This window comes from Gobius niger (genome assembly GCF_951799975.1).
Source record: "Gobius niger genome assembly, chromosome: 3".
Classification (NCBI taxonomy): domain Eukaryota; kingdom Metazoa; phylum Chordata; class Actinopteri; order Gobiiformes; family Gobiidae; genus Gobius; species Gobius niger.
In genome coordinates, this window is record NC_136854.1 from 11,312,883 (window position 1) to 11,336,907 (window position 24,025).

At 44.7% G+C, this 24,025-nt stretch overlaps 1 protein-coding gene across 1 annotated transcript in view; it reads right to left on the reverse strand.

Moving 5' to 3' along the window:
- grin2ab (glutamate receptor, ionotropic, N-methyl D-aspartate 2A, b) overlaps window positions 1-19,985 on the reverse strand; it is a 409,906-nt gene extending 389,921 nt beyond the window's left edge. Inside the window, exons 1-2 of the mRNA XM_079552610.1 lie at window positions 19,391-19,985; window positions 11,779-11,961 (exon numbers count right to left, since the gene is read on the reverse strand). Of these exons, the coding sequence (XP_079408736.1) occupies window positions 11,779-11,961; window positions 19,391-19,408 (201 nt within the window). The 5' untranslated portion in view covers window positions 19,409-19,985. The remainder of the gene's footprint in view (window positions 1-11,778; window positions 11,962-19,390) is intronic.
- Window positions 19,986-24,025: the final 4,040 nt, after the last annotated feature.

The following is a 24,025-nucleotide window of genomic DNA, read 5'->3' on the forward strand; positions in this document are numbered from 1 at the left end:
TTCCCCGGAAAACATGTTCAAAAAGGCTAAACTGCGAGCTACCACAAGTACTCCTCGTGAACCCAGCTAAAAAATAACTTTTCAAAAAGCACAATCTGCTTTCACAGCATGTCCTCTTTCTGCCTTCGCATTCCTCAAGTTGCCTGAAAATACCGTTGAAACATTTACCTTAGCCCCGCGCTAGCCCATCAGGACTGAGCTAGCAGACTGCGCTCGGACTGCAAACAAGACGGCAGCAGGAGGACAAATAAATATATCTGCGACGTAGCATGCTCATATTAGCATCTAGCATAGAATAGCATCTGGAACTTTCTCTAATATAAGACTTTGGTTGCTGGTTTGGAGAATGTTTATTAGCATACTGCTAGCTTAGCGCAGCTAGTCTGGCACCGGAAGTCCATAAGGACTTTCCATTGAAAACTTTAGTCATCCATACCTCCATGTGTTTACAACATCGTCCTAATTGTGTCCTATTTTTACTTTCATTTTCTAAATAATAAGAGCTGGCTCCAAATAAACAGATCTTCAGCTAGCACAGAGTGAACGCTATGGGGGAAGCCATGCACCCTCATTCCAATCTTAATTTTACAGACATGGCAGGAGTCTCCAAGTAAATTTCCCCGGGGGCCAAAATATATCGGGAGTTTATTGCCGGGCTCCAGTAAAATATGTTTTGATTGTGAATATTCTATTGATGAAACCTTTTTCAATAATTGACTAATAATGATCCGGACTGTAGCTTCATCAAAAGCGACTTACACTTGTATTGCACTTAACAAGCCTGTGTCACAAGTTACTGCTAGTAATTTATTCACTTCATACTTAGGGGTGGTAACTAATGTAGTCACAGCCGCCCTGGGGCAGACAGTCCGTTTACCACATGGCTATAGCTATAATGTGTTGTATATATCCTGCCCGTTTATCAGTGCCCTCTGCTGGACCCGTGTGGAATTATTTACTTTCTTTATTTAAGCTGCCCCCTTGTGGCTGGGGTGAGCATTCTGTTTTTTTAATTTCTTTAAAAAAATCATAACTCCGCACAGGAGTGGGCGGAGGGGGATCTCAGGGATTTGTACTCTACAAGTCAGGGACCGTATTAAAGGGTCAGGGCCGTCTGTTGGAGACCCCTGGTCTATGGCCTTAAGCCACGATTTCTGGTGGGCCTATCATGAAAGTGTATCAGTATTTCTTTATAGATTAATATAGAAAATTCTAAATTCAAGATTCCATTTTCTAGTATTGTTGAAACCAAAGTTCACTGTGTAGCAACTACTGATCCAAACTCTTGTCCTTAACAATGGGGGTTTATGAAGGTTAGCTCTGATGTATTTGTCAATATCCAATTTGGGGCCTATTTAGTTTTGAACCCAACAAAACAAAAACAAATTTTGATTTTAAACAGATATTTTCACTGATAGCGAGTTTATTCAAACAAGAAATCCAGTATCCCCACTGAGCAAGTCTTTCTAGCTACTATGTCACAAAATACAATCATACACTTAAACCTTGCTCTATCCCATACGGTCATGCCTATTTGCATGAAAAAATAAAATGAAAGAAAAATTCTCCCAGAACCATACTGATGCATTCGTCATATGCTTTTCTACGCTCTCAAAACCACTTAAAAATATTGTGCATTATTCATTCACTCCACATTACGAAGCTAAGCAGTCACAAATGGCCCGGTGACTGACCGACGGAATGGCAGTGGATGAAATGACTCTCTGATCGAACTACCCACCTTCATGTTTGTGTGTGACTCGGTTAACTTCATTATGAACAGATAAAACTACAGGCTATGCATCTATGCGTCAGTGTTTATTACAGTTTAAATCAAGTGACAGCGCTGGTTCTGCATATGTGCTGATGTCACTGACCTTGTCCAAGTGCTAGCATCAACACGTATGCTACCAAAGCTGTGCGTATAGCAGAGAACATCAGCGCTAATGTTCCCTGTGGCCGCCGCACCAAGATTCACCCAAATGATAAAGGCTATGTTCAAAATATTGATCCGGCAAAATGTTGTGACCGTACTTCTAGTATGGTACCATGGCAACTGGGGAGTTTATGCTAAGTTTACTTATTTGAGCTTTCTACTCTGTTTCAAGGCAGCCAAAGTTGGACAGGCCCTTAATGTGGAACGGAAGGAACCTGTTTTTTATTTTATTTTTTCATTTGACCTTTATTTAACCAGGAAAGTCCCACTGAGTTCAAGAATCTCTTTTTCAGGGGAGTCCTGGTCCCAGAGCGGAACCTGTTGTACAGGTAGTGGTAGGGGAAACCGGAGTACCCGGAGGAAATCTACACAGACATGGGGAGAACATGCAAACTCCTCAAGATGGTTATCAAGAGATGTTTGAGAGGATCCTCAAACACCTGAAAAAGGTTACTCTCCCAGCTATAAATGTGGTAAAACCATTATACATTGTTGGAACATCAGTTTTGAAAGTGATTCTCTATGAACTCCTCCTGGAACCGCCACCTTAACGTGGTGGAGGGGTTTGAGCGCCCGAATGATCCTAGGAGCTCTGTTTTCGGGGTCTTCGTGCCCCTGGTAGGGTCTCCCATGGCAAACAGGTCCTAGGTGACGGGTCAGACAAAGAGCGGTTCAGAAGCCCCTTATGAGAGACCAACAGGCCTGGTTAGAACCATGAGGCATTCCTCCCGTGGACCCACCACCTGCAGGAGGAGCCAAGGGGCTGGTGCAATGTGATTTGGGCAGCTCCAACAGCTGGATGGATGGATGGATGGATGGATGGATGGATGGATGGATGGATGGATGGATGGATTCTCTATGAAACAGCGTCACAGATAACAGAAATGGTGGGATTACTAACTGTATGTCCACTGTGTCGCCACATAAAGACAAAAATAAACATACCGACTTCCATGGATGTCCTGGCCATTAAACCTTTTGGGCCAAATCACCGGACCAACAACTCGGAACCCCCCGCTGTAAAAAGTAATGAGCACTATAATTTGATATGTGGCTTTAGTTAACAAAAGACATACTGTTTACAATCAGAACTACATCAAATTCAATGTTTAAATAAAATAAAATACTGTCTTGAAATGACCTCGCGACCTTCACCCCAGTGTCATGCGACCCCTACAATGGCAAAACCTAGTCTAGCGCACAGGGAGTCCCCCTGTGGAGCCTGGCTGTCCAAATGAGGCTACATCCTTCCCTGTCCTATACTCCGGCCCGCTCCGACTGGGTCTGTTCCGAAACTGGGATGTGCAAATGAAAGCCGTGGTCCCCGGAGAGGGCGCAACAAAGAGAGGGGAAAGTAGGCCCCGCAAAGTCTGTTTTAAAGTGTGCTGACGTCACGGGGGCCCTCCACTGTCGCAGCTTACAGCAGAGAAGGGCTAAAAATAACAATGTTTCATAGAAATGTAGTATTTCAGGGGGAGCTAGCAAACATTGTCCATGGGCTGTGCACAAAGGTTGCCTGAATTTACATAATTCTGGATGATCATTAGTCTGTTTTATCCTACTGAAATTTTACAACCCTGTTTTCCTGAGAGGGGAACACAGTGCCCAAAGTGCGACCTTCAGACCCATTTTCGGTGGCCCTCAGGATTCTTGAATTGTCACACACGGTGAGATTTGGTACTTTTAACGTCAAGTTTTCGGGCCCACTGATATATCCTGCCGGCATTTTGGAACTTTCACTATCAGCCAACATCTCCGGGCTCAACCAGAGTTTTAAAATGAGCCCACCTACATCTTCCTCGACCTCAGGGGAGCGGAGAAACATCGCGGTGAAAAAGTGTGTTCTCCAATTTGATGCTTTTATGTGGTAGACTTTGGTGTATAATTTCAGAACCACCTTGTTTCGGCATCAACTGATTTTCGTCTTTCAAACGAGCTCCCTCTGAAGAACCTGCTAAACATCAACGTCCTGAATAATCAGCAGGGATGGGAATGTGAGCAAAGCATCGGAACCGTACGTCTACTTCATTATCGATCACTCTCATCCATGCTCCCGCTCTGAAAACGAACGCTCCGTTTGTTTGCGCTGCATTGGCTGACTTTGGAGTTTCTTTCCAAATTTTCGATACGTCGCTATTGACATGACACATATACAAATAAGATTCCATTCCAGCGGGCGCCACAGTGTATTTGGAAACTTGCTTGCTTGTCTTTTTTGATAGACTTCATCGAAAGCACATTCATTCCTTGCTTCTCCCCAACACACATACAAGTCAGGCATCGATAAGAGAATCGATAAAGAATCGACTCGATAGGTAAAATTATTGATGACATTGATATCAATAAAATCTTAGCAATTCCCATCCTTAATAATCAGCCCCTCATACAGCGCCCTCTGCTGCAGACATGTTTAGAGGCATCATACACAGGATTATAGACGAGACATTGGCCTGAGAAAAACCTACATCGGTCGACCTCTATTAGATATATTTCTATATATTTCAATGATTGAAACCTTCATCCATCCATCCATCCATCCATCCATCCATCCATCCATCCATCCATTTTCTTCCAATTGTCTGTTGCCGGGTCGTGGGGGCAGCTGTCCGAGCTGCCCAAATCACATTGCACCAGCCCCTACGGCTCCTCCTGCAGGTGGTGGGTCCAGAGAAGGACGGCCTCATGGTTCTAACCAGGCCTGTTGGTCTCTCATGAGGGGCTTTTGAACCGCTCTTTGTCTGACCCGTCACCTCGGACCTGTTTGCCATGGGAGACCCTACCAGGGGCACGAAGCCCCCGACAACAGAACTCCCAGGATCATTCGGGTGCTCAAACCCCTCCACCATGTTAAGGTGGCGATTCAGAGGGGATTGAAACCTTAATGTTTCAATATAGGCTATGAAGATAAATTACTTAAAATATCAGCCTATGTATCGGCTATTGGCCAACTCCCTTCATATCGGTATCAGACCCCAAAAATCCATATCAGACGGCAAGAGACGAATATATAAGCATTTTGGACAATTTTGACGATTTTTGTTTGTGACACATAGTGGTCTATATCGAACCCTACTAGTGACTATTTCTACTTTTCAAGGCGCATTACGGGAAAGTACACTACTATAAAATGGCATGACCGCGATATAGCGCGCTATAGGGAATAGCCTGGATATTCAGACAGAGCTCAGAAGCTAACGGTTTGACAAAAACAAGTTTAAAAAAGAAGAGAAAAGAGCCATGCAATATCCTTTCCTAGATCTTCATGTAGTTTAGATCTCGTTCTGAAATGCATGTGAGTCTGGTATTAGTTTAGCCGTTCAAATGTCAGTCTTCTGGGATGGCATTCTTGATTTGAAAACATTAAAAACCCCAAATCTAATCGCAAGTCCAACAGCCCGTGGAAAAACAGCACCCAGAATCATTCAGCCTTTACAGCAGAGAACCTCAGTGTTGTTTTTTTAGCGAAGAAACGAGGCAGAGCTGGGTGAGCTGAAGCCTGTGTGGGGCACTGAGAAAGTAGGCTGAGCACATGTCAGGGAGCTCACTGTGCTACGTCACAGCAGCAGCAGCAGCAGCTAAACGGCATCTTCAGAGGAGCAAGAACAGGCGTGAAAGCCAAGGACATGCACACGTTTTGACTTATATTCTTCTAAATAAAACCTTTTGATTTGGCATCCGAATTCAAAGCGTACGTGGAGTCATGTTGTTTTTCATCCATGCAGGTTTGAGTAATCCTGTCCACTTTGGTTGTTTCTTCTTCCACTGCTGACGCCCCCTACCATCTGTATTTCCTGGATTTTTGTTGTCATCATTGAGGAAACACGAAAATGGCCTCCACATTTTTAAAGCCGATGAGCCCGCTCTGCACTAGCACTAACAACTAATCCTTAACCCTCCATGGGGTCGACTGTTAGATCTCTATGCAGTTAGTGAACTAGAGCTTCAGAGCTATTTTGCACAATCCGACCATCCTTACCCAGGGGAAGGGGAAGTGACATCACCAACAGCTGCTGTTCTTCTTTAAAGTTATTGGTGGAGTGCAGGCCAAACAAAAGTGCACGTCGCCCCCTACTGTATAGTGTCCAACAACAACAACAAAGAAAAAATCCAAATGATCCATACATTTCCCTTTAGTGTTATTTTATTTCAACATCTGTTTCATAAAGCTACAGTAGCAAATGATCCATTTGGCTTAAGTTTCTTCTAAATGAAAACAAAAGCATTTAATCCGTTTACTGAGTTTACTCTTTAACACTGACATGTGACTGAGCTGTGGAGACAACAATATGTATTTTGTCACTTTTATAAAGTTTGGCTTGTGCAGAATCTTATTTTTTTGTATTATTATTATTTTTATTTTTAAATGTCCTCCTGTCAATCAACAGTGGTTGCGCATGAATCACTCGAGGGTGGGGGTGAGGGGGGTGGGGGGTTTGGCGCAGTGGCTTATGGGATGGCACATAGCTCCTAATCATCGAGGCTCCTTTTCCTAACTACTTCCAAACTGACAGCCCAATTCGGAAGCATCTTGTCATGGCGGACGCTGACGCACATCTGGTTTGGCGTTAGACCTCTTACCAATCTGCTCGTTTCGGAAGGAGCCTCTGTCTCTATCTTTATTCGGCGATAGGCTTCATCTGATCGCTTCTTTCCCCCCATGATGTGGGGGCTCAATGTCGCTGTGTGAAATGAACAGACATTCATCCTTTGGTGTGTTCCCCTTGAAGAAACAGGCCACCGTTTTTCCATACTGAGATATGTTCTTACCTGAGCTTAGAAGAGTTGATACGTCTAAGCTCAGATAGACGTATTCCACGGACACGAGGAGCTTGGTCGCTTCCAACTTCCGTTTGGAGCTATAGGAATATACTGAGAGAGACCCAATGCTAACAACATCTTTGGTCTTTTTGCGGGACTGAGGGAACACAGTTCTTCCATACTGTGATATGTTCTTATCTGAGCTTGGACGAGTTGATACGTACCTGTCTGGTCTTTGTGTGTGCCTGTGGAAGAGCTTGGTAGCTTCCAACTTCACCCCCATTTGGACCTATTGGAATGCACTGGGAAAGGCCAAAAGCTCACAACATCTTTGGTCGTTTGCGTGAATGAGGGCACGCACAAAGACCAGACAGGTACGCATCAACTCGCCTAAGCTCAGGTAAGAACATATCTCAGTATGGAAAAACGGTGGCCTGTTCCTTTAAGGCGAGACACGGCAGGTGAAAGTATTGATTTTTCACGTAGTGGTCGAAGTGGAGATTTTTATCTATTTTCCTCCTTTTATATCTTAGTTTTCATGTCAGAGTATAAAAATGACAAAACTCACCCCGCATGATGTTTATTTTATGATGTTTTGTCTGCGAGGTGGGGGCAACCCGGAAGTAGCTGCTGCGCCGCGTAGAAACGCCGTCTTTCAAGCGAGTATTCATTCATAAATATTGACAGATTTTACATCCACGTGTCCTGCTAAGGGTCCCCGTGATGACGCTTTAACCCAAATATGGTATTTTTCCTCCTATGAGACGCTGGTGCGGAAAAGTCGCTACAAAACTTCTCGGCTGGTTTTCTCTGAATGAGAAAACCCGCACTCGGGCAGCGAGTGAGCCCTTATAGTCGCTCCCACAGACTCCAAACTTTCCAGTCTGAGACCTAACAATATTTTGAAGGGTTTTTTTAGAGGGATTTTTTAATATCTAATTCCTAGCCTGATTTATTCAACTTTGAAACAAAAAAAACAGGCGAAATTTGAGTTTTTACAGATTTTTTCACTGATGATTAGTTTATTGAAAAACTAAACAAAATATCCAAAATCCCCTCTGAAAAAATCTTAGTTACTAATATGTCAATAAAATAAAACCATACATTTTAATCTGGCTCAATTCATTATTTCGTTGCCCAAAATATAGGCAATTTTGGCAATTTTAATGCTCAAAATGCCTTATTTTTTTGTGAAAACATAAAATCACAGAAAAAATGCAATACATTTTTTTCTCATATTCATATCTGTAATGTTCAGCAAAAGTTTCAAATTGATATCTCTACATTTATTTATTTTTCCCTATTCACCTGCAGTGTCACGCCTTAAGAGTCTCATTCTGGGTTGTGTGGACTCAGAGCAAGACAGACGCTTGTTCGCTCGTCCCACTGTCCACAGCTGAGCGGAGGACAGGGCACATGATTCTGTTTTTTTTTCAAGATGATACAACGATCTTTTCTTAGAGTCTTTTTGATTGAAACGGATGCACAACAATCACACACAAAAATGGCAGCGAAATCCAGGAGGGACTGCTTATTTATAAATCAAGAACAGTCAATCAGGTAGTAGCGTCACTGTATGGAGTTTGGCAGAGGTCAGATTGAGGTGCCTGCGTGGGCCCTCTTACAAAAACAATCACAAGGTCAACTGATTCACTCTCCCCCCCCCCCCCCCCCCCCCCCAAACCTGAGCATGTATCTGGGTCAACCATCAGTGCAAAACCCCAACCCCCGCGGCCCGACCTGACCTCCCGATGAAGCTGTTTCAGGCCCAACATCGGTATTTGTGTCAAAACATGCGGCACTCCTCCACACCAGCGAGCGACCAAACTGGCAGTAGGAGAGATCGGGCACACACACACACACACACACTCCGAATGTGATCCCTAAAAGCAATGTCGATCGGTGCTGCAGTTGTGTTGCCATGGCGATGCTCCAAAAAGTGACACAAAAAAAAAAAAAAAAAAAAGGAGAAAGAAATGGAAAAATATTCAAATGCCCCGACCGTAGCACTGTACGTACGTGACGGCGGTCGGGGTCCACGGGCTTTCGACTTGTCAGGCGTCTTAAGAGCGGCCCGGCTGAGCTTATAATCAACTGCGCTCGGATTCTCAAAGCAACTGTCCGTCATCTGGGCTACACACACACTCCATTTTCAAAGTGCTATTTTTACACAAGGATCTTGCATCGGCATGTCTTCCAAGCGCTCGTGCTCGTTCTTCACGTCAACCAATACGGGCGACATCATTGCAAACGTCGCGCAACGTCAAACGGATATGGTTGAAAGGTCGCCAAGTCTGCGGTCACCGGACACGGTATCGTTAAATGACCGATCAATATTCATATCGCAATCGCTGAGTTCCATTTTGACTCCAGAAATGTATCTAAGATGGGTGTGACAAGATGAGGAGGCTCTCTGGATAAGGGAGCGAAATGCTGGCCTCTGTCTGTCCAGCTGTCTTGGTCTAGCTTCAGAAGATTGCAGATGTTTTTCATCTTTCAATGAGAACTTAAGCTCATGCATTTAGGGAAATTGTCCAAACGCAAAAATAACAGAATGTTTTTGTGAACAACTTGTGAACTGTTAGTTGTTTGTAGTTTGTTTGTTTTTTAACCATAAGGCATGTTCCCAAGAAGCCATGCCAAAACATAACACAAGATCCTAAACCTACATTCTGCTTAATCCTCTTTTTAATGAGCTGTGGGACACATGGAAAAATAGTGTACCCTTGTTAGGGCTGCTTGATTATAGAAATAATAATAATCACAATATTTTAGTAATAATTGAAATCACGATTATTTGTTGCCTTAAAAAAAAATATCTTTATTTTATTTATTCATTTTTATTATTATTTTAAAAAACAACTATGGACTACATTTTCTTTGGACAATAAAATATTTTTTTTTTATATGCTCACGTTTCTAAACTAATCCTATAGGGACACCTGCCCCCTGCTGGCCAGCCCTCACACCTGTCCAACAGAGCCGCGCGGCCTGATGACATCATCACACAGCGCTAATGTTTTTATATCAAAACAAAGCCTGAGCCTTAGCAGATGAAATGCGAAGGGAACAGAAACAATCATCACAGTGAAGTAATAAGAGTTTGTTTGAGCTCCGTTGATCTGCTCCTGAAGAAGAGTTTTAGACTTTTCTACTAAACAAAACCAGGGCCTGAGCAACGGATGTCGAGGCTTCTAAAACAGCTGTTCTCCTTTCAGCACAAGGTGAGCTCTTAACAGTGGCGTTTTCTCAAGAGTTAGGTATAAAAAATATTAGTACGATATTATTTACAGTTCTGTCACGCTGCGCTGGTGTTTCAGCTGATCAGACGCGTCACGATTATGCTATTTTTGTGATCGTCTAGTGTAATAATCGACATCGTAATCAAATTTCGATTAATTGCACAGCCCTAACCCTTGTTTTGTTTTATCACACCGTGATTGGGTAAATTCACTTGTCTCTAACTCGGATCATGACTCTGACCAATAGGAGGAGAGAACAACATGGATAAAGACATGGAATGAGTCTATTATTCCATATTTCCAAAAGCCCTTCTTTGTATTGGCCACAGCCTAAAACACCTCTTCAAACCCTGACGCTCAGACATGACAAAGATGATTCCTTTGAGAATTTTCATCTCTGCTATGGGAACTATTTCAGTGTATAACTATCAAACAGATTCTCATGCTGCGTTTATGTCTGTCTAGCTTAATCCCAGGAATCGGTGATGTCACCGGACATCACTGGGATTTCACCATCCATGACCACGCTTTTATCCGGTCGGCCTGACAGTCTTTGGTCAGGTTTCTCTTTTCTCCCCCTGGGTTTTGGAGTTTTTCCTCGCCGTGCCGGAGAGTCTAAGGACAGGTGACACCCACGCCGCTCCTCATCACCTGCTGCTGACATTTAATTGGACATTATGTTCATGTTTGCCGAGCTTCTTCACTTGCCTGGACTTTACATTGTCTTATTTACTGTTTTTTTTTTTTTTTGCCTTAAAGCAGTCCCAAGTTACTTGTTAATCCTTTCCATAGTCCCTCTGGGAGTGTTGGTAGGATTATTGGAGGGTCTTTCATCTCCTCCAGTGTCTCTGGCCAGAAAACCGCACTTGCAGCTTTGCCTGCACCGGGTCGGAGTCACCAATACACACTAATGGAATCACGAAGAAGACGCCAACAGGCTAATGGGCAAAGCTAACTGTGGGCTAACGCCACTTAACCTCATAACTCCCGCCTGAACCGAGAGGATCTTTTTCCTCACGTCATCAGATTTTTTTTCCATCATTTTTTTGTTGGGTATTCAACTCATTTTTGCAACTTTTTTGTCATTTTTTGGTCATTTTTTATCACATTTTTGTAATTTTTTTGTCACATTTTTGTCATTTTTTCGTCATTTTTTTTTGTCAATTTCTTGTGACATTTTTGTGACATTTTTGTCACTTTTTCATGAATTTTTTTGGTCACTTTTTTGTCAATGTTTTCTCACTTTTTTCTCACATTTCCATCATTGTTTTGGTCTCAGTTTTGTTGCTATTTTCACAGCTTTTTTCCAGAAGCTGTTGGACTGGGGTAAAGCCAAATTGGAGAAAATGTGCTCGGTTCAGGTGGGAGTTAAGGGGTTAAACAGTATTTACAGCCAAGTTTGAGTGAAAAAAAAAACTATCTCCATTGTGTACTTGGATGTACAATATCCCTCTGTCCCTTTGTCTTTTCTGTCAGCGTAGTATTTACTCTCACGGACAATGGGCTATACAAAACCATTGATTTACAGTCACCAAAAACTGCCACAAGGAGGTTCTCTGGACATAGAGCGTAAGTTTGGAATCTGACCAAAACAAAAAATAAATAAATAATGATAATAATGTGCGTTTTTTTCACTTCACAAGATCAAACTAACCAACCAGAAACCCAGGGTCAAGCAGTATGACTCTCGTGCAATATTTCCCAAATCTTGATCCCTTTTTTTGATGTGCAAAATCATCCCCAAGAAACAAAACATGCCAGCAGCGAGAGAGCGAGGCAACAGCGCACCCTGGTGGCCGTGCGCGAGTGTGCCTTTCGCGTGTGAGCCGGCTCGGGCTTTACCTTAGGCGTCAGCAGCAGCAGCTTGGCACTGGCGAGGGGTGCGCTTCCACGTGCTGAACGCCGAGCAGGGCCGGTGCGGGGGGCATCGTCGGGGGGGCCAGTGGGGGGGCTCCGGCTGCTCCTGACATGGTGCCCCCCCCTCACGCAGATAGTCCGAGCGCGGCCGCAGTCGTCAGATCGCTTCTGCGGGGACAGAAAGAGGGGCCGGCGGTTACTTTGAGGGAGTGTAGTTTTTTTTGTACGGATTTATTTGTCGCAGAGTCTACGTGAAAACATGGGTTATAGAAACAAAAAGCATAGATAGGAGCAACATCTGGCCCCGCCCACCTGGTGGCTGTTTATCATGACCTTTGTGACTTCTTTAATCCCTAAATATTGAGGTTCATGAAACACGTTCAGCCCGGCATGGTGTTGCCCTGTCCGATATGAGCAGGAAGTTCTGTTGGATTTAACAGATATTCATATATATTCAAGACCATATGATGCGGTGGGGCTGAGCTGCCGGTGGAGAGTTTACACCAGTGGTTTCGTGAGGGATCATTTCTCTGCGTCATTTTAACGGACAGGGTTGTAAAAAAAAAAAGAAAATCCTTCATTCAGCCAATAGTTAATCTCTCCTTATGATTTAGGCATTTTTAGGTGTTAGCCTGGCTTTACGTCCTCCTCCATGATTGTTTGTAGTCCACACGTGCTGTCGAGTAAATGTTTGAAAGCCCTCAGAATGAGTCCAGCTCATTTAAAGCAGTACTAAGTAACTTATTTACCTTAATAAATCCTTTCCGTAGTCCCTGTGGGGGTAATACAAGTGTTTATGGGATGATTGGAGGGTCTTTCATCTCCCCCTGGTGTCTCTGACCAGAAAACCATGTTTGCAACTTGACTGCCCCCGGTGCGGAGACAGCAATACACACTAATGTAATCACGAAGAAGAAGCTAACATGCTAACGGGCAAAGCTAACTGTGGGCTAACGTCACTTTAAACAGTATTTACAGCCAAGTTTGAGTGAAAAAAATTATTTCCATTGTATAATTGGATGCACTGTAACCCTCTCTGCCTTCGCCTTTCCTGTCAGCGTAGGATTTACTCTCCAAGACAATTAATAAATTTAAAAATCGTAACTTGCTACGACACCTGCAGTTGCACTAATGGCCTCTAGGGGGAAGAGTTACTTAGTACTGCTTTAAAACAGAAGAAAGGGCACTGGCAAAGGATCGTTGTGTCGCAGCCGCCATTGTCACTGTTTTGGTTACAGCCCGGAGGAGCACTGGTTGATGGGAAATCCTAGCGCGGACGTTGACGCACCGTTAACTCCCGCCTCCCATGCTATGATTGGCTTGTCTTGCTTTTTCCCGGAGGCAGCGAAATTCAAAATCGTACAATTCCCTCGTACAATGTTTCTCTTAACATGGAGGATCAGTCTGGTTCGTGCCAGGCTAATACAGTACCTCTAATGTTAGGAAATACTCTTCGATTGCAGGATAAATTGACATGATTTATGAACAGAATCATGGCCAATTTTGCAACAGAAATGTGTTCAATCTCGTTCCTAAAAGTCTCTACTTATTCAGAGCATCATCTGCTCATCCTCAGGAACCTACACCAGGCTCCTGTTCATGGACTTCGGCTCTGCCTTCAACACTATCCTCCCTGGACTGCTCCGAGACCAGCTCTACCAGCTCAGCGTGCCCGACACTGACTTCCTGACCGAAACAGCACATACGGCTGGGGAAGATCGTCTCGGACACTCGGACTTCAAACACTGGAACTCCTCAGGGCTGTGTACTTTCCCCCTGGTTCTTCTCCCTGTACACAAACTGCTGTACCTCCAGTCACCAGTCCGTAAAACTGATGAAGTTTCTGGACGACACCACCCTCATCGGGCTCATTTCAGGCGGTGATGAGTCCGCCTACAGGAGAGAGGTGGACCGGCTGGTGTCCAGGTGCAGCCTCAACAACCTGGAGCTGAACGCCCAGAAGACAGTGGAGATGATCGTGGACTTCAGGAAAGACACAGCCCCACTGTCCCCCCTCGCCCTGACAGACTCTCACACCCCCATCTCCATCGTGGACTCCTTCCGTTTCCTGGGCACCACCATCACCCAGGACCCTCATCAAGAAGGCCCAGCAGAGGATGTTCTTCCTGCGGCAGCTGAGGAAACTTAAGCTGCCGACTAGGATGCTGGTGCAGTTCTACACGGCCATCATCGAGTCCATCCTCACCTCCTCCATCATCGTGTGGTCCACATTTATATCACCTTATCACTTTATACACCTACACATCTGTAAATATAATCCCGCTGTTGTTCTGTATCAATTGTTGTCGCTTTTGTTTTTTTTAAATTTCTTCTTTATTTTAATATTCTTTATGCATGCCCCCTAAAGCCTTATAGTTCTAAGTTTTATAGCTTATTTTTATCTCAATTCTGGTCAATCTTGTCCGTCACCATCCCCTGACCATGTTCCCTTGGCTGTGCACAGATTTCAGAAACCTGTTTACTTTGGTTGTTTCTTTTTTTCAGAGCTGAAGGACTCAGATCTGTATTTCCTGGATTTTGTTGCACAATAGATCGAGTCATTTCTGCTCTATAACTGCGTTCATTTCGGTATTCCATTGTCAATGTTATATCTCAAGGGGCTTTCCATTCATAAATTCTGTCAATTATTGGTTGATTAGCATGCTATTCACTAAAATAGGCTAACGGGCAAAGCTAACTGCGGGCTAGCGCCACTTTAACAGTATTTACAGCCAAGTCTGAGTGAAAAAAAGATTTCCATTGTGTAATTGGACGTACAATATCCCTCTCTCCCTTTGCCTTTTCTGTCAGCGTAGTATTTACTAAAATCGCAACTCACAACGGCACCTGCAGTTGCGCTTATGGCCTCTAGGGGCAAGAGTTACTTAGTACGGCTTTAAAATACCACTACTCTACAGCTATTCTAAATGTATATTATTTGATTTGAAACCACAACATGATTGTTATAACTGTCATTGAAAGAAACCTGCCTCTTGCTGCAGCAGTGATAAGAGCAGCAGTTCAAAATTAAACTCAAAACTATGATAGCTACAAGGTAACAAACTACTCTCCGCAGGGAAGACAGTTTGACCAAGGACAAGTTTGGTGAAAGTGTCCGAACTATAAAACTATAAGAGGAGTCTTGCAGATGTATCCTCTGTCCATGTGCACGAAGAAAGGCCCGGCTGTCTCGATTTATCAGACTTTGTCTATTTGTTTACATGGATGTCTGAAAATGTATCCGTCAACTAAACAAAACATTGTCTATCTCTGAATAACTATTTGAGTAAAGCTGGGTTATTTGTTTTCAGCTTTCGAGGCCCTCTAGTGGCCCGTGGAGCCGTATGTGTCTGATTCTCAGCTCAGCTTCACCCTCACTGACAGCATGAGACTCGTGTGACTGCTGTAGTGGAGGTTAGCTTTAGTCCTGGTTTAGACCTGGCTTTAGATTCGGCTTTAGTTCCATTTCAGTATTGGTTTGGCCCTGGTTTAGACCTGGCTTTGTTCTGGTTGTTTTGTCCTGATTTAACCCTGGTTTGGTTTTAGTCTCAGTTTAGACCCGGCTTCATATGAATAAAATAGTCTTAATCCTTCAATCCTGGTTTAGTCTTAGTTCTGTTTAGTCTTGGTTTAGTTTTAGTTCTGTCTATGTTTGATCCTGGTTTAGCCTTAGTTCTGTTTTGTCCTGGTTTAGTTTTACTTCTGCCTTGGTATAGTCCGGGTTTAGTCATCTTTGTTCTCTCTCAGTTTAATCCTTTCGTCCTCATGTAGTTTTAGTTCCGTTTAGCCCATGTTCAGCCCCGGTTTAGTCTTAGTTCTTTCTCGGTTTAGCCCTGGTTTAGTCTTGGTTTCGTCTCAGTTTAGTCCTTGTTTAACCTTGGTTTAGTCTTGGTTTGGTCCATGTTTATCCCTGGTTTAGTCTGAGTTCTGTCTTGGTTTAGCCTTTTATTTCAAGTTTAACCCTGGTTTAGCCTTGTTTCAAGTTATTTCTTTGGATTCTCTTTCATTTAGACTTGATTTAGTCCTAGATCAGTCTTGATGTAGACCTGGTTTAGCTCCTCTTTGAGCCCTGCTTTACTCATCTTTTAGCCCTCTTTCACTCCTCTTTGACTCCTTTTTTAGCACTCTTTCTCTCCTCTTTGACTCCTTTTTAGCCCTCTTTCACTCCTCTTTCACTCCTCTTTTAGTCCTCTTTCACTCCTCTTTTACTCCTCTTTCAGCCCTCTTTCACTCCTCTTTCAGCCCTCTTTTACTCCTCTTTCAGCCCTCTTTCAATCCTCTTTCAGCCCTCTTTCACTCCTCTTTCTCTCCTCATTTAGCCCTCTTTTAGTCCTCTTTCAGCCCTCTTTCACTCCTCTTTTAGCCCTCTTTCACTCCTCTTTCTCTCCTCTTTCAGCCCTCCTTTACTCCTCTTTCAGCCCTCTTTTACTCCTCTTTCAGCCCTCTTTCACTCCTCTTTTAGCCCTCTTTTAGTCCTCTTTTAGCCCTCTTTCACTCCTCTTTCTCTCCTCTTTCAGCCCTCTTTTACTCCTCTTTCAGCCCTCTTTTACTCCTCTTTTAGCCCTCTTTTACTCCTCTTTCACTCCTCTTTTAGCCCTCTTTGATTCTTTTTTAGCCCTCTTTCACTCCTCTTTTAGTCCTCTTTTACTCCTCTTTCAGCCGTCTTGCACTCGTCTTTCTCTACTCTTTCAGCCCTCTTTTACTCCTCTTTCAGCCCTCTTTTACTCCTCTTTTAGCCCTCTTTTACTCCTCTTTTAGCCCTCTTTTACTCCTCTTTCACTCCTCTTTTAGCCCTCTTTGATTCTTTTTTAGCCCTCTTTCACTCCTCTTTTAGTCCTCTTTTACTCCTCTTTCAGCCGTCTTGCACTCGTCTTTCTCTACTCTTTCAGCCCTCTTTTACTCCTCTTTCAGCCCTCTTTTACTCCTCTTTTAGCCCTCTTTCACTCCTCTTTTAGCCCTCTTTTAGTCCTCTTTTAGCCCTCTTTCACTCCTCTTTCTCTCCTCTTTCAGCCCTCTTTTACACCTCTTTCAGCCCTCTTCTAGCCCTCTTTGATTCTTTTTTAGCCCTCTTTCACTCCTCTTTTAGTCCTCTTTTACTCCTCTTTCAGCCGTCTTTCACTCGTCTTTCTCTACTCTTTCAGCCCTCTTTTACTCCTCTTTCAGCCCTCTTTTACTCCTCTTTTAGCCCTCTTTCACTCCTCTTTCTCTCCTCTTTCAGCCCTCTTTCACTCCTCTTTCTCTCCTCTTTCAGCCCTCTTTCACTCCTCTTTTAGCCCTCTTTTACTCCTCTTTCACTCCTCTTTTAGCCCTCTTTTACTCCTCTTTCACTCCTCTTTCAGCCGTCTTTCACTCCTCTTTCTCTCCTCTTTTACTCCTCTTTCAGCCCTCTTTTACTCCTCTTTCTGCCCTCTTTCACTCCTCTTTTAGTCCTCTTTTACTCCTCTTTCAGCCGTCTTTCACTCCTCTTTCTCTCCTCTTTTACTCCTCTTTCAGCCCTCTTTTACTCCTCTTTCTGCCCTCTTTTACTCCTCTTTCAGCCCTCTTTTACTCCTCTTTCTGCCCTCTTTTACTCCTCTTTCAGCCCTCTTTTACTCCTCTTTCAGCCCTCTTTCACTCCTCTTTTAGCCCTCTTTCACTCCTCTTTCTCTCCTCTTTCAGCCCTCTTTTACTCCTCTTTCAGCCCTCTTTCACTCCTCTTTTAGCCCTCTTTCACTCCTCTTTCTCTCCTCTTTCAGCCCTCTTTTACTCCTCTTTCAGCCCTCTTTCACTCCTCTTTTAGCCCTCTTTTAGTCCTCTTTTAGCCCTCTTTCACTCCTCTTTCTCTCCTCTTTCAGCCCTCTTTTACTCCTCTTTCAGCCCTCTTTTACTCCTCTTTCAGCCCTCTTTCACTCCTCTTTCAGTCCTCTTTTACTCCTCTTTCAGCCCTCTTTTACTCCTCTTTCAGCCCTCTTTCACTCCTCTTTTAGCCCTCTTTTAGTCCTCTTTTAGCCCTCTTTCACTCCTCTTTCTCTCCTCTTTCAGCCCTCTTTTACTCCTCTTTCAGCCCTCTTTTACTCCTCTTTCAGCCCTCTTTCACTCCTCTTTTAGCCCTCTTTTAGTCCTCTTTTAGCCCTCTTTCACTCCTCTTTCTCTCCTCTTTCAGCCCTCTTTCACTCCTCTTTCAGCCCTCTTTTACTCCTCTTTCAGCCCTCTTTTACTCCTCTTTCAGCCCTCTTTCACTCCTCTTTTACTCCTCTTTCACTCCTCTTTTACTCCTCTTTCAGCCCTCTTTCACTCCTCTTTTACTCCTCTTTCACTCCTCTTTTACTCCTCTTTCACTCCTCTTTTACTCCTCTTTCAGCCCTCTTTCACTCCTCTTTTACTCCTCTTTCAGCCCTCTTTTCGTCCTGTTTCGTTCCCGACTCATCCTGTCGCCTTCCCTCTTTTAGTCCTTGATACTGCCCTTGCCAAATCATTTCCCCCGCTTTTCTCCTTCTCACCCCCCGCTCTCGTCCCCTCGCGCTATAGTTCTCCTTTACTCCCCGGTTTTAGTCCCGGTTTTAGCACCTGTTCCAGCTCCGTTCCCCCTCACTTGCACGCGCGTCTTTGACATTACATAAAGATTATTTCGAGCGGCTCGTGGGTAGTGCAGGCAGCAGCATCACCCGCGCTGCTATATTTGGGGACATCATAAACAGTTGAATATTGGCTGATCTGCCCTTCTTCTCCTCGCTCCTCATGCGCGCTCACGTAACACAACGCGGCGGGATTGGAATTGTACCAAAAAAAAAAAAAAAAAAAAAATAGCGTTGACAATCGGGGAAGTGTGGCTTAGCCTATATCTAAGCAATCAAAACGTCCCCCCCACACACCCCAAAAAAATCACCCTTTCCCGTCGCGTTATGTGGGGCATGCAGCAGGTTGCGCGTCGCTGGCTGCTTGCTCCACTTTTCTGTTTTTTTGTTTTTTTTCGCAACAAAAAGTCGACCTGGAAAAGGGCTGCTGCTCGCGCCGCTCGTATCCAAGGGCGGTTCTAGGGAGAGGGTTGAATGGGGTGGAGAGGAGGGGGGGCAAAATAAAAAATAAAAAACGGAACCCCCCTCCCTTTCCAGTGCTCTATAGCCAACTATCGGAAATTGTAGTCGAAAATCCGTGGAATATCCGAAAGTGAAATCGTAAACTCGGTCGTCACCATCGGAATATTACGAAGTGTAGGGTGGAACGTTTTCGATGACTCCGGAGTTGGCAATTGTTCTTTTTTTTTTACTGTTTGTTTGAGCTGAGGTTTATCTTGTCTATGATAAGTCCCGAGAGTAAAAGATATATAGGCCTATGTTGTTGTTTTTTTGAGTCGGGTAACTTCAGATAAGTGTGGCGCTTCTCAGTCCTACAGGTCTGGAATTTCCCTCTGGTTTAGTCCTATTTAACCCTGATTTAACTTCCGTCTTTTAATTCGAGGTTTAGTTGTGCTTTAGCCCTTATTCCAGTGCCTGTTTAGCCCCGGTTTCCTTCCTTCTCTCTCACCGCCTCTGCGCTACTTTTGGACCGAAAGAAGATTTAAAAAGAAGGACTGAAAGGGACACAAAAAAAAGAAATAAACAAAGTGTACAGCACTCACCCCATTCCCGTGACACATGTCTTCTGGCGGCCAGGTAGAGTGACATTGCAGCCTGTTACTCCATTCGGTCCCCCAAATCACAACGTCCGTGAAGCAGAATCCAATATCCAACAACCATTAAAAAAAAAAAAGAAAAAAAAAAAATAGCCCCACGCGGTAAATCCACCTGTATGCCTTGGCACCGGCGCGCTCGCTTTTTTTGTATTCCGTTTTTTTGTTTGGTTTTTGTGTTTGTTTGTTTTTTTTGCGTCTCCGCGCGTCAGAACGAGCTCCAAAGAGGGGGGAGACGCGCCGCGCTGTGGAGTCTCCGGCGACACGTTCCGCAGTGAGGGGCTGTGTGTGTGGACAGGTCCTGCGCGGTGCGGTGCCGCTCGCTCCCTTTCTTTTTTCTTCCTTTTTACCGCCTCCTCTTCCGCCTCCTCTTCGGTCCTCCCGCTGCTGCCGCTTCTGCCGCTGCTCCTGCGCCGCGCTCTCTGCCGCCGATGCGCGCCGCGCCGCTTCTTGGGCAGACTGGGAGAAGGGGATTCCGTCACAAATCACATCAAAACACGCGGGGTGTGTGCGTTCTCTCTCTCGCGCGCGCGCTCGCTTTCTCTCCCCTCTCCTCTCTCCTCTCTCTCTGCCTCCCCCTGCGCGTAACAGAAGTTGAGGGGAAACGGGAGGCAGCGCGATGGGCTTGGAGCGAGAGCGCAGTGTGTTTAGCCCTCAGCCGGCCGCCCACGCTTCGCTGGTTCGAAGGTACTTACACATCAGACTGCTTAATTAAACATATGGCACGAGCGCGCGAGCTTCTCCTGTGACTGGAGAGGGTCGTCAGGAGAATGACTTCATCTAAACCGGTACAAAAAAAAAAAAAAAAACGAAAACGGAAAGGACAGCGCGCGTCAAAGGGAAGAAAGCAACTGATGCGTCACTCACGTCTCCAAAAAACAAAAAAACAAAACAAAACCAAAGGAAAAAAAAATAAGGAACTTCCACTCGCTCCACCAAACTCGTGCGCTCTCCCCTCTGGCTTCGTCTCTCACACGACTGGAAACGCGTTCAAATCCACGCGGGGGGAGAAATAAAAAAGAAGCGAATCAAGACACGGCGGGAATGTCACGCGTCGCGTCCTCGTCTCCGCGTGGCATCACCTGCTGGCGCCTCCACGCCGAAATCCTACCGCGCGCAATATCTCCGCGCGTGGATACAGCGAGGCGCGCGTGTGAGAGCGCGTGGGGGTGACGGCGAGTTTTCTCCCCTCACATTGCGCGCGCGCTTAAAGTAACATTTTTTTTTTGGGGGGGGGGGGGGATGTACAGCCGAGCACCAGTTCCCCCTGTCAGCTCAGTGGAGAAGACTCAAAGCGGGGCGAAATGGTAAATAGATGCGACTTTTCAGAAGCAAAAAAAAAAAAAAAAAATGCGCCAAATCGAGGTGTGCGTTTCATGTTATTTAGCAGCGCGTCCACAAATAGCGCGCTCTCTCTCTCAAAGGTGCCGTTTCATAACGAGATGAGTGCGCCGTGGGTTCAGACGGTCGAGCGTCGCACACACGCACGCACACGTACACATACATGCACACAAACAGCGCGTTCCACCACACTGAAGCTGTTCCGTTTTTTTGTCATTCACTTAATGTTAGGCTGTTGAAATCCTGTGGCCGAGTGAAACGTGAAACTGCGCTCCCTTTACACTTGAGCGCGTGCAGTAAACATTTGCACGTTGAGCAGCTACTGTGTCCAGCCTCATTTAACAAACAGCTTTTACAATCAAGCGCCAGAAAACGGGCACCGCGACTGACGTGATGTTAAGAAATGGAAAACAGTCGAATGCAACAGGTGTAAGACACGCGCGCCCTTTATGGCTATTCACTCAATAATCTTTCACTTTCTGAGTCATTTTCAAATGATGGTCTTTTAACTGATGACGGAGAGGTGCGTGTTCTTACCGCCGGGGGGCGCTGCTGCGCAAAGCACAACAGGTGAGGCGGAACAAATGAACTGCTAAAAAGCGACAATAAACCCTCATCGCCTTCATCCCATTTTTGTGACGATTTCTCAGTAATTGTGCAAGAAAAAATACAATACAATAAAATCGTCACGGCATATTCGTTTCCAGCTCTTCTTCTTCCGTTTTGGTAAATTTGGTTAAAAAAACGGACTGGCATTACAAACAGTTGCAGTTGACAGTTTTGAAATGACAACACGTCTTTCCCACGTGTGTTCATTCACAAATATTGACAAGTTTGGTATCCACGTGTAGCAAGGAAGGCGTCGCTGTAAACAGAATATTGTCATTTCATTTCAGAAAGACGGCAGCGGCAAAAAGGGCAGTGATTTACAAAACATTCAGACCTGTTTTCTCAAAATGAGCTGTTGTTGCACTTTTGCAATAACATCTCCACTTTCAGAAGCACCTGTAGACTCCAAATGACTTCTGGCTTCCACGTATCCATGGCAGCAAAGACAACAAAGCTAAACATCTGTGATGATCATGATAGAGGAACAGACTGTGTTTGTTTGGACATGTGATCAGAGCAGACGACAGTTTGGAGAAAGTCGCCAATAGTCAATTTGGTCACCAGGGTTCGGATTCAACCTCATGGAAGAAAAAGAATAGACTCTTTTCCTTCCATCAGGCAATATCGCCTGTTTTAGGCGATATGGCCTGAAACAGGGCCAGGCAACGTCAGGTCTGCGGGCCAAATCCGGCCCTCCAGCATAGAAGCTCTGGCCCCCAAGATGATGTCGAGAAATAGCTTGACACAAATCAAAGATCAAAGGCCTGTTGATCTCATAACCCTCACCTGAGCCGAGCATTTTCTCCAGTTTGGCTTTACCCAAATCTAAAGGCTTCTTGAAAAAAAACAAGAGTCAAAATAGCAACGAAAACAAGGATAAAAACGCAATAAAAATGTGGAGGAAAAAATCGACAAAAGAGCAACGAAAAAAGCCACAAACAAGTGACAACAATAGGAGCAACAAAAGAGCGATGAAAACTTGCCAAAAATGTGGTGAAACCAGATGAAAAAAACACGTCAAAAATGTGAAAAAACACGGTTAGCTTAGCCGAAGTGGATAATGCGCTCGGTTGAGGCGGGGGTAAGAGGTTAAAGTACTCAAAAATGTGAAGCAGTCAATTACGCCTTTTCAGCAGATTAAGTCAAAGATTTTTTTTTTTTGTGCCATGCTAATTACTCAAGCAATTCACATCCTTCATTTAATTTGACTATACACACCTGCCCCGTGTCTTACACAGCCAGTGTTTAAGGCTGCTCGGAGTGGAGTGGAGCATTAGCTGCAATCTCCATCTGCACCTGGTCCTCCTGACTTCAGTCCAAATCAGCTGGAGAGCACACGCAAATGATATCATGTAAAAAGTTACAAGATAGAAAAACATTATACCGGTATAACGATATACAGAATAACATGGCCCACCCCTAACAGGATCCAAGCATTCCAGTCTGGAACTCCTCAGGGCTGTGTACTCCCCCCCTGGCTCTTCTCCCTGTACACAAACTGCTGCACCTCCAGTCACCAGTCCGTATCACTGATCAAGTTTGCGGACGACACCACCCTCATCGGGCTCATCTCGGGGGGTGATGAGTCCGCCTACTGGAGAGAGTTGGACCGGCTGGCTTCCTCGTGGACTCCTTACGTTTCCTGGGCACCACCATCACCCAGGACCTCAAATGGGAGCCAACCATCAGCTCCCTCACCAAGAAGGCCCAGCAGAGGATGTCATCGTGCAAATTATCTTTTTCACTAGTAACATGCTTAATCAAAAACCAAACAAGATATCCAAAATCCCCTCTGAAAATGTCTTTGCAGCTAACATACCGACAAAATCAAACCATCAATTCAAACCTATATAGGCTCTATCCATTCTGTAGATTTGTTCGCTGGGATGGATGATTGAAATACGCCGGTAGCAAACCAAACACGTCCATGATTACATTATTGTATCTTGCTGTGTTTGTGAGACCCATGTTAGCCTAACCCTGCTGACTGGGCTGGACCCGCTCATGGGGTTATCTGTAAACATGCCCCCCCCCCCCCCCCCACCTCCACAACGCCATCGTCCACACTGAATATTTCATGCCGTGCTGTGTGTCATTTTCGCAAACCGGAGTGTGGCGGCATCTTTCTTTATATGTGGGCCTGCTGGCGAGCTTTATCATTATTCAAGGCCTTTCAACCCCATTTTCTATTCTAGTATAGTGGAATTTAATTTATGTATATGTAAACAAAGCGATAAAAGATCTTTGAGCGCCGAGCGTCTAATTAGAAAACCATTTATATCGATTGAGAACAGGCGGCTGGTCGTTGTTTACGTTTCCGTGACAGTGTTGCTCCCTGAAAGTCGTGAAAGATTCTTGTAAACTCATCCCTCTGGAGAGTCGGGGCTCTGTATTAGAAATGCATTAGGAAAGTTTGGGCCCGTTGGTCCTCTTTGATCACATGTAAATGGAAAAATGTGGCGAAAACAACGTTATAAAAGAGATTTGTAACGGTTCTCAACCTCGGGCTCGTGGGATTCTCAACGCAGCGCCCCACAAAAGCCGCACATACATTACACGAAAGCTAAAGGGGACGCATTATGCAGAATGGACTTTAATGCCACTTCCCTTTTGTATAAATAGATCAGTGCGGGC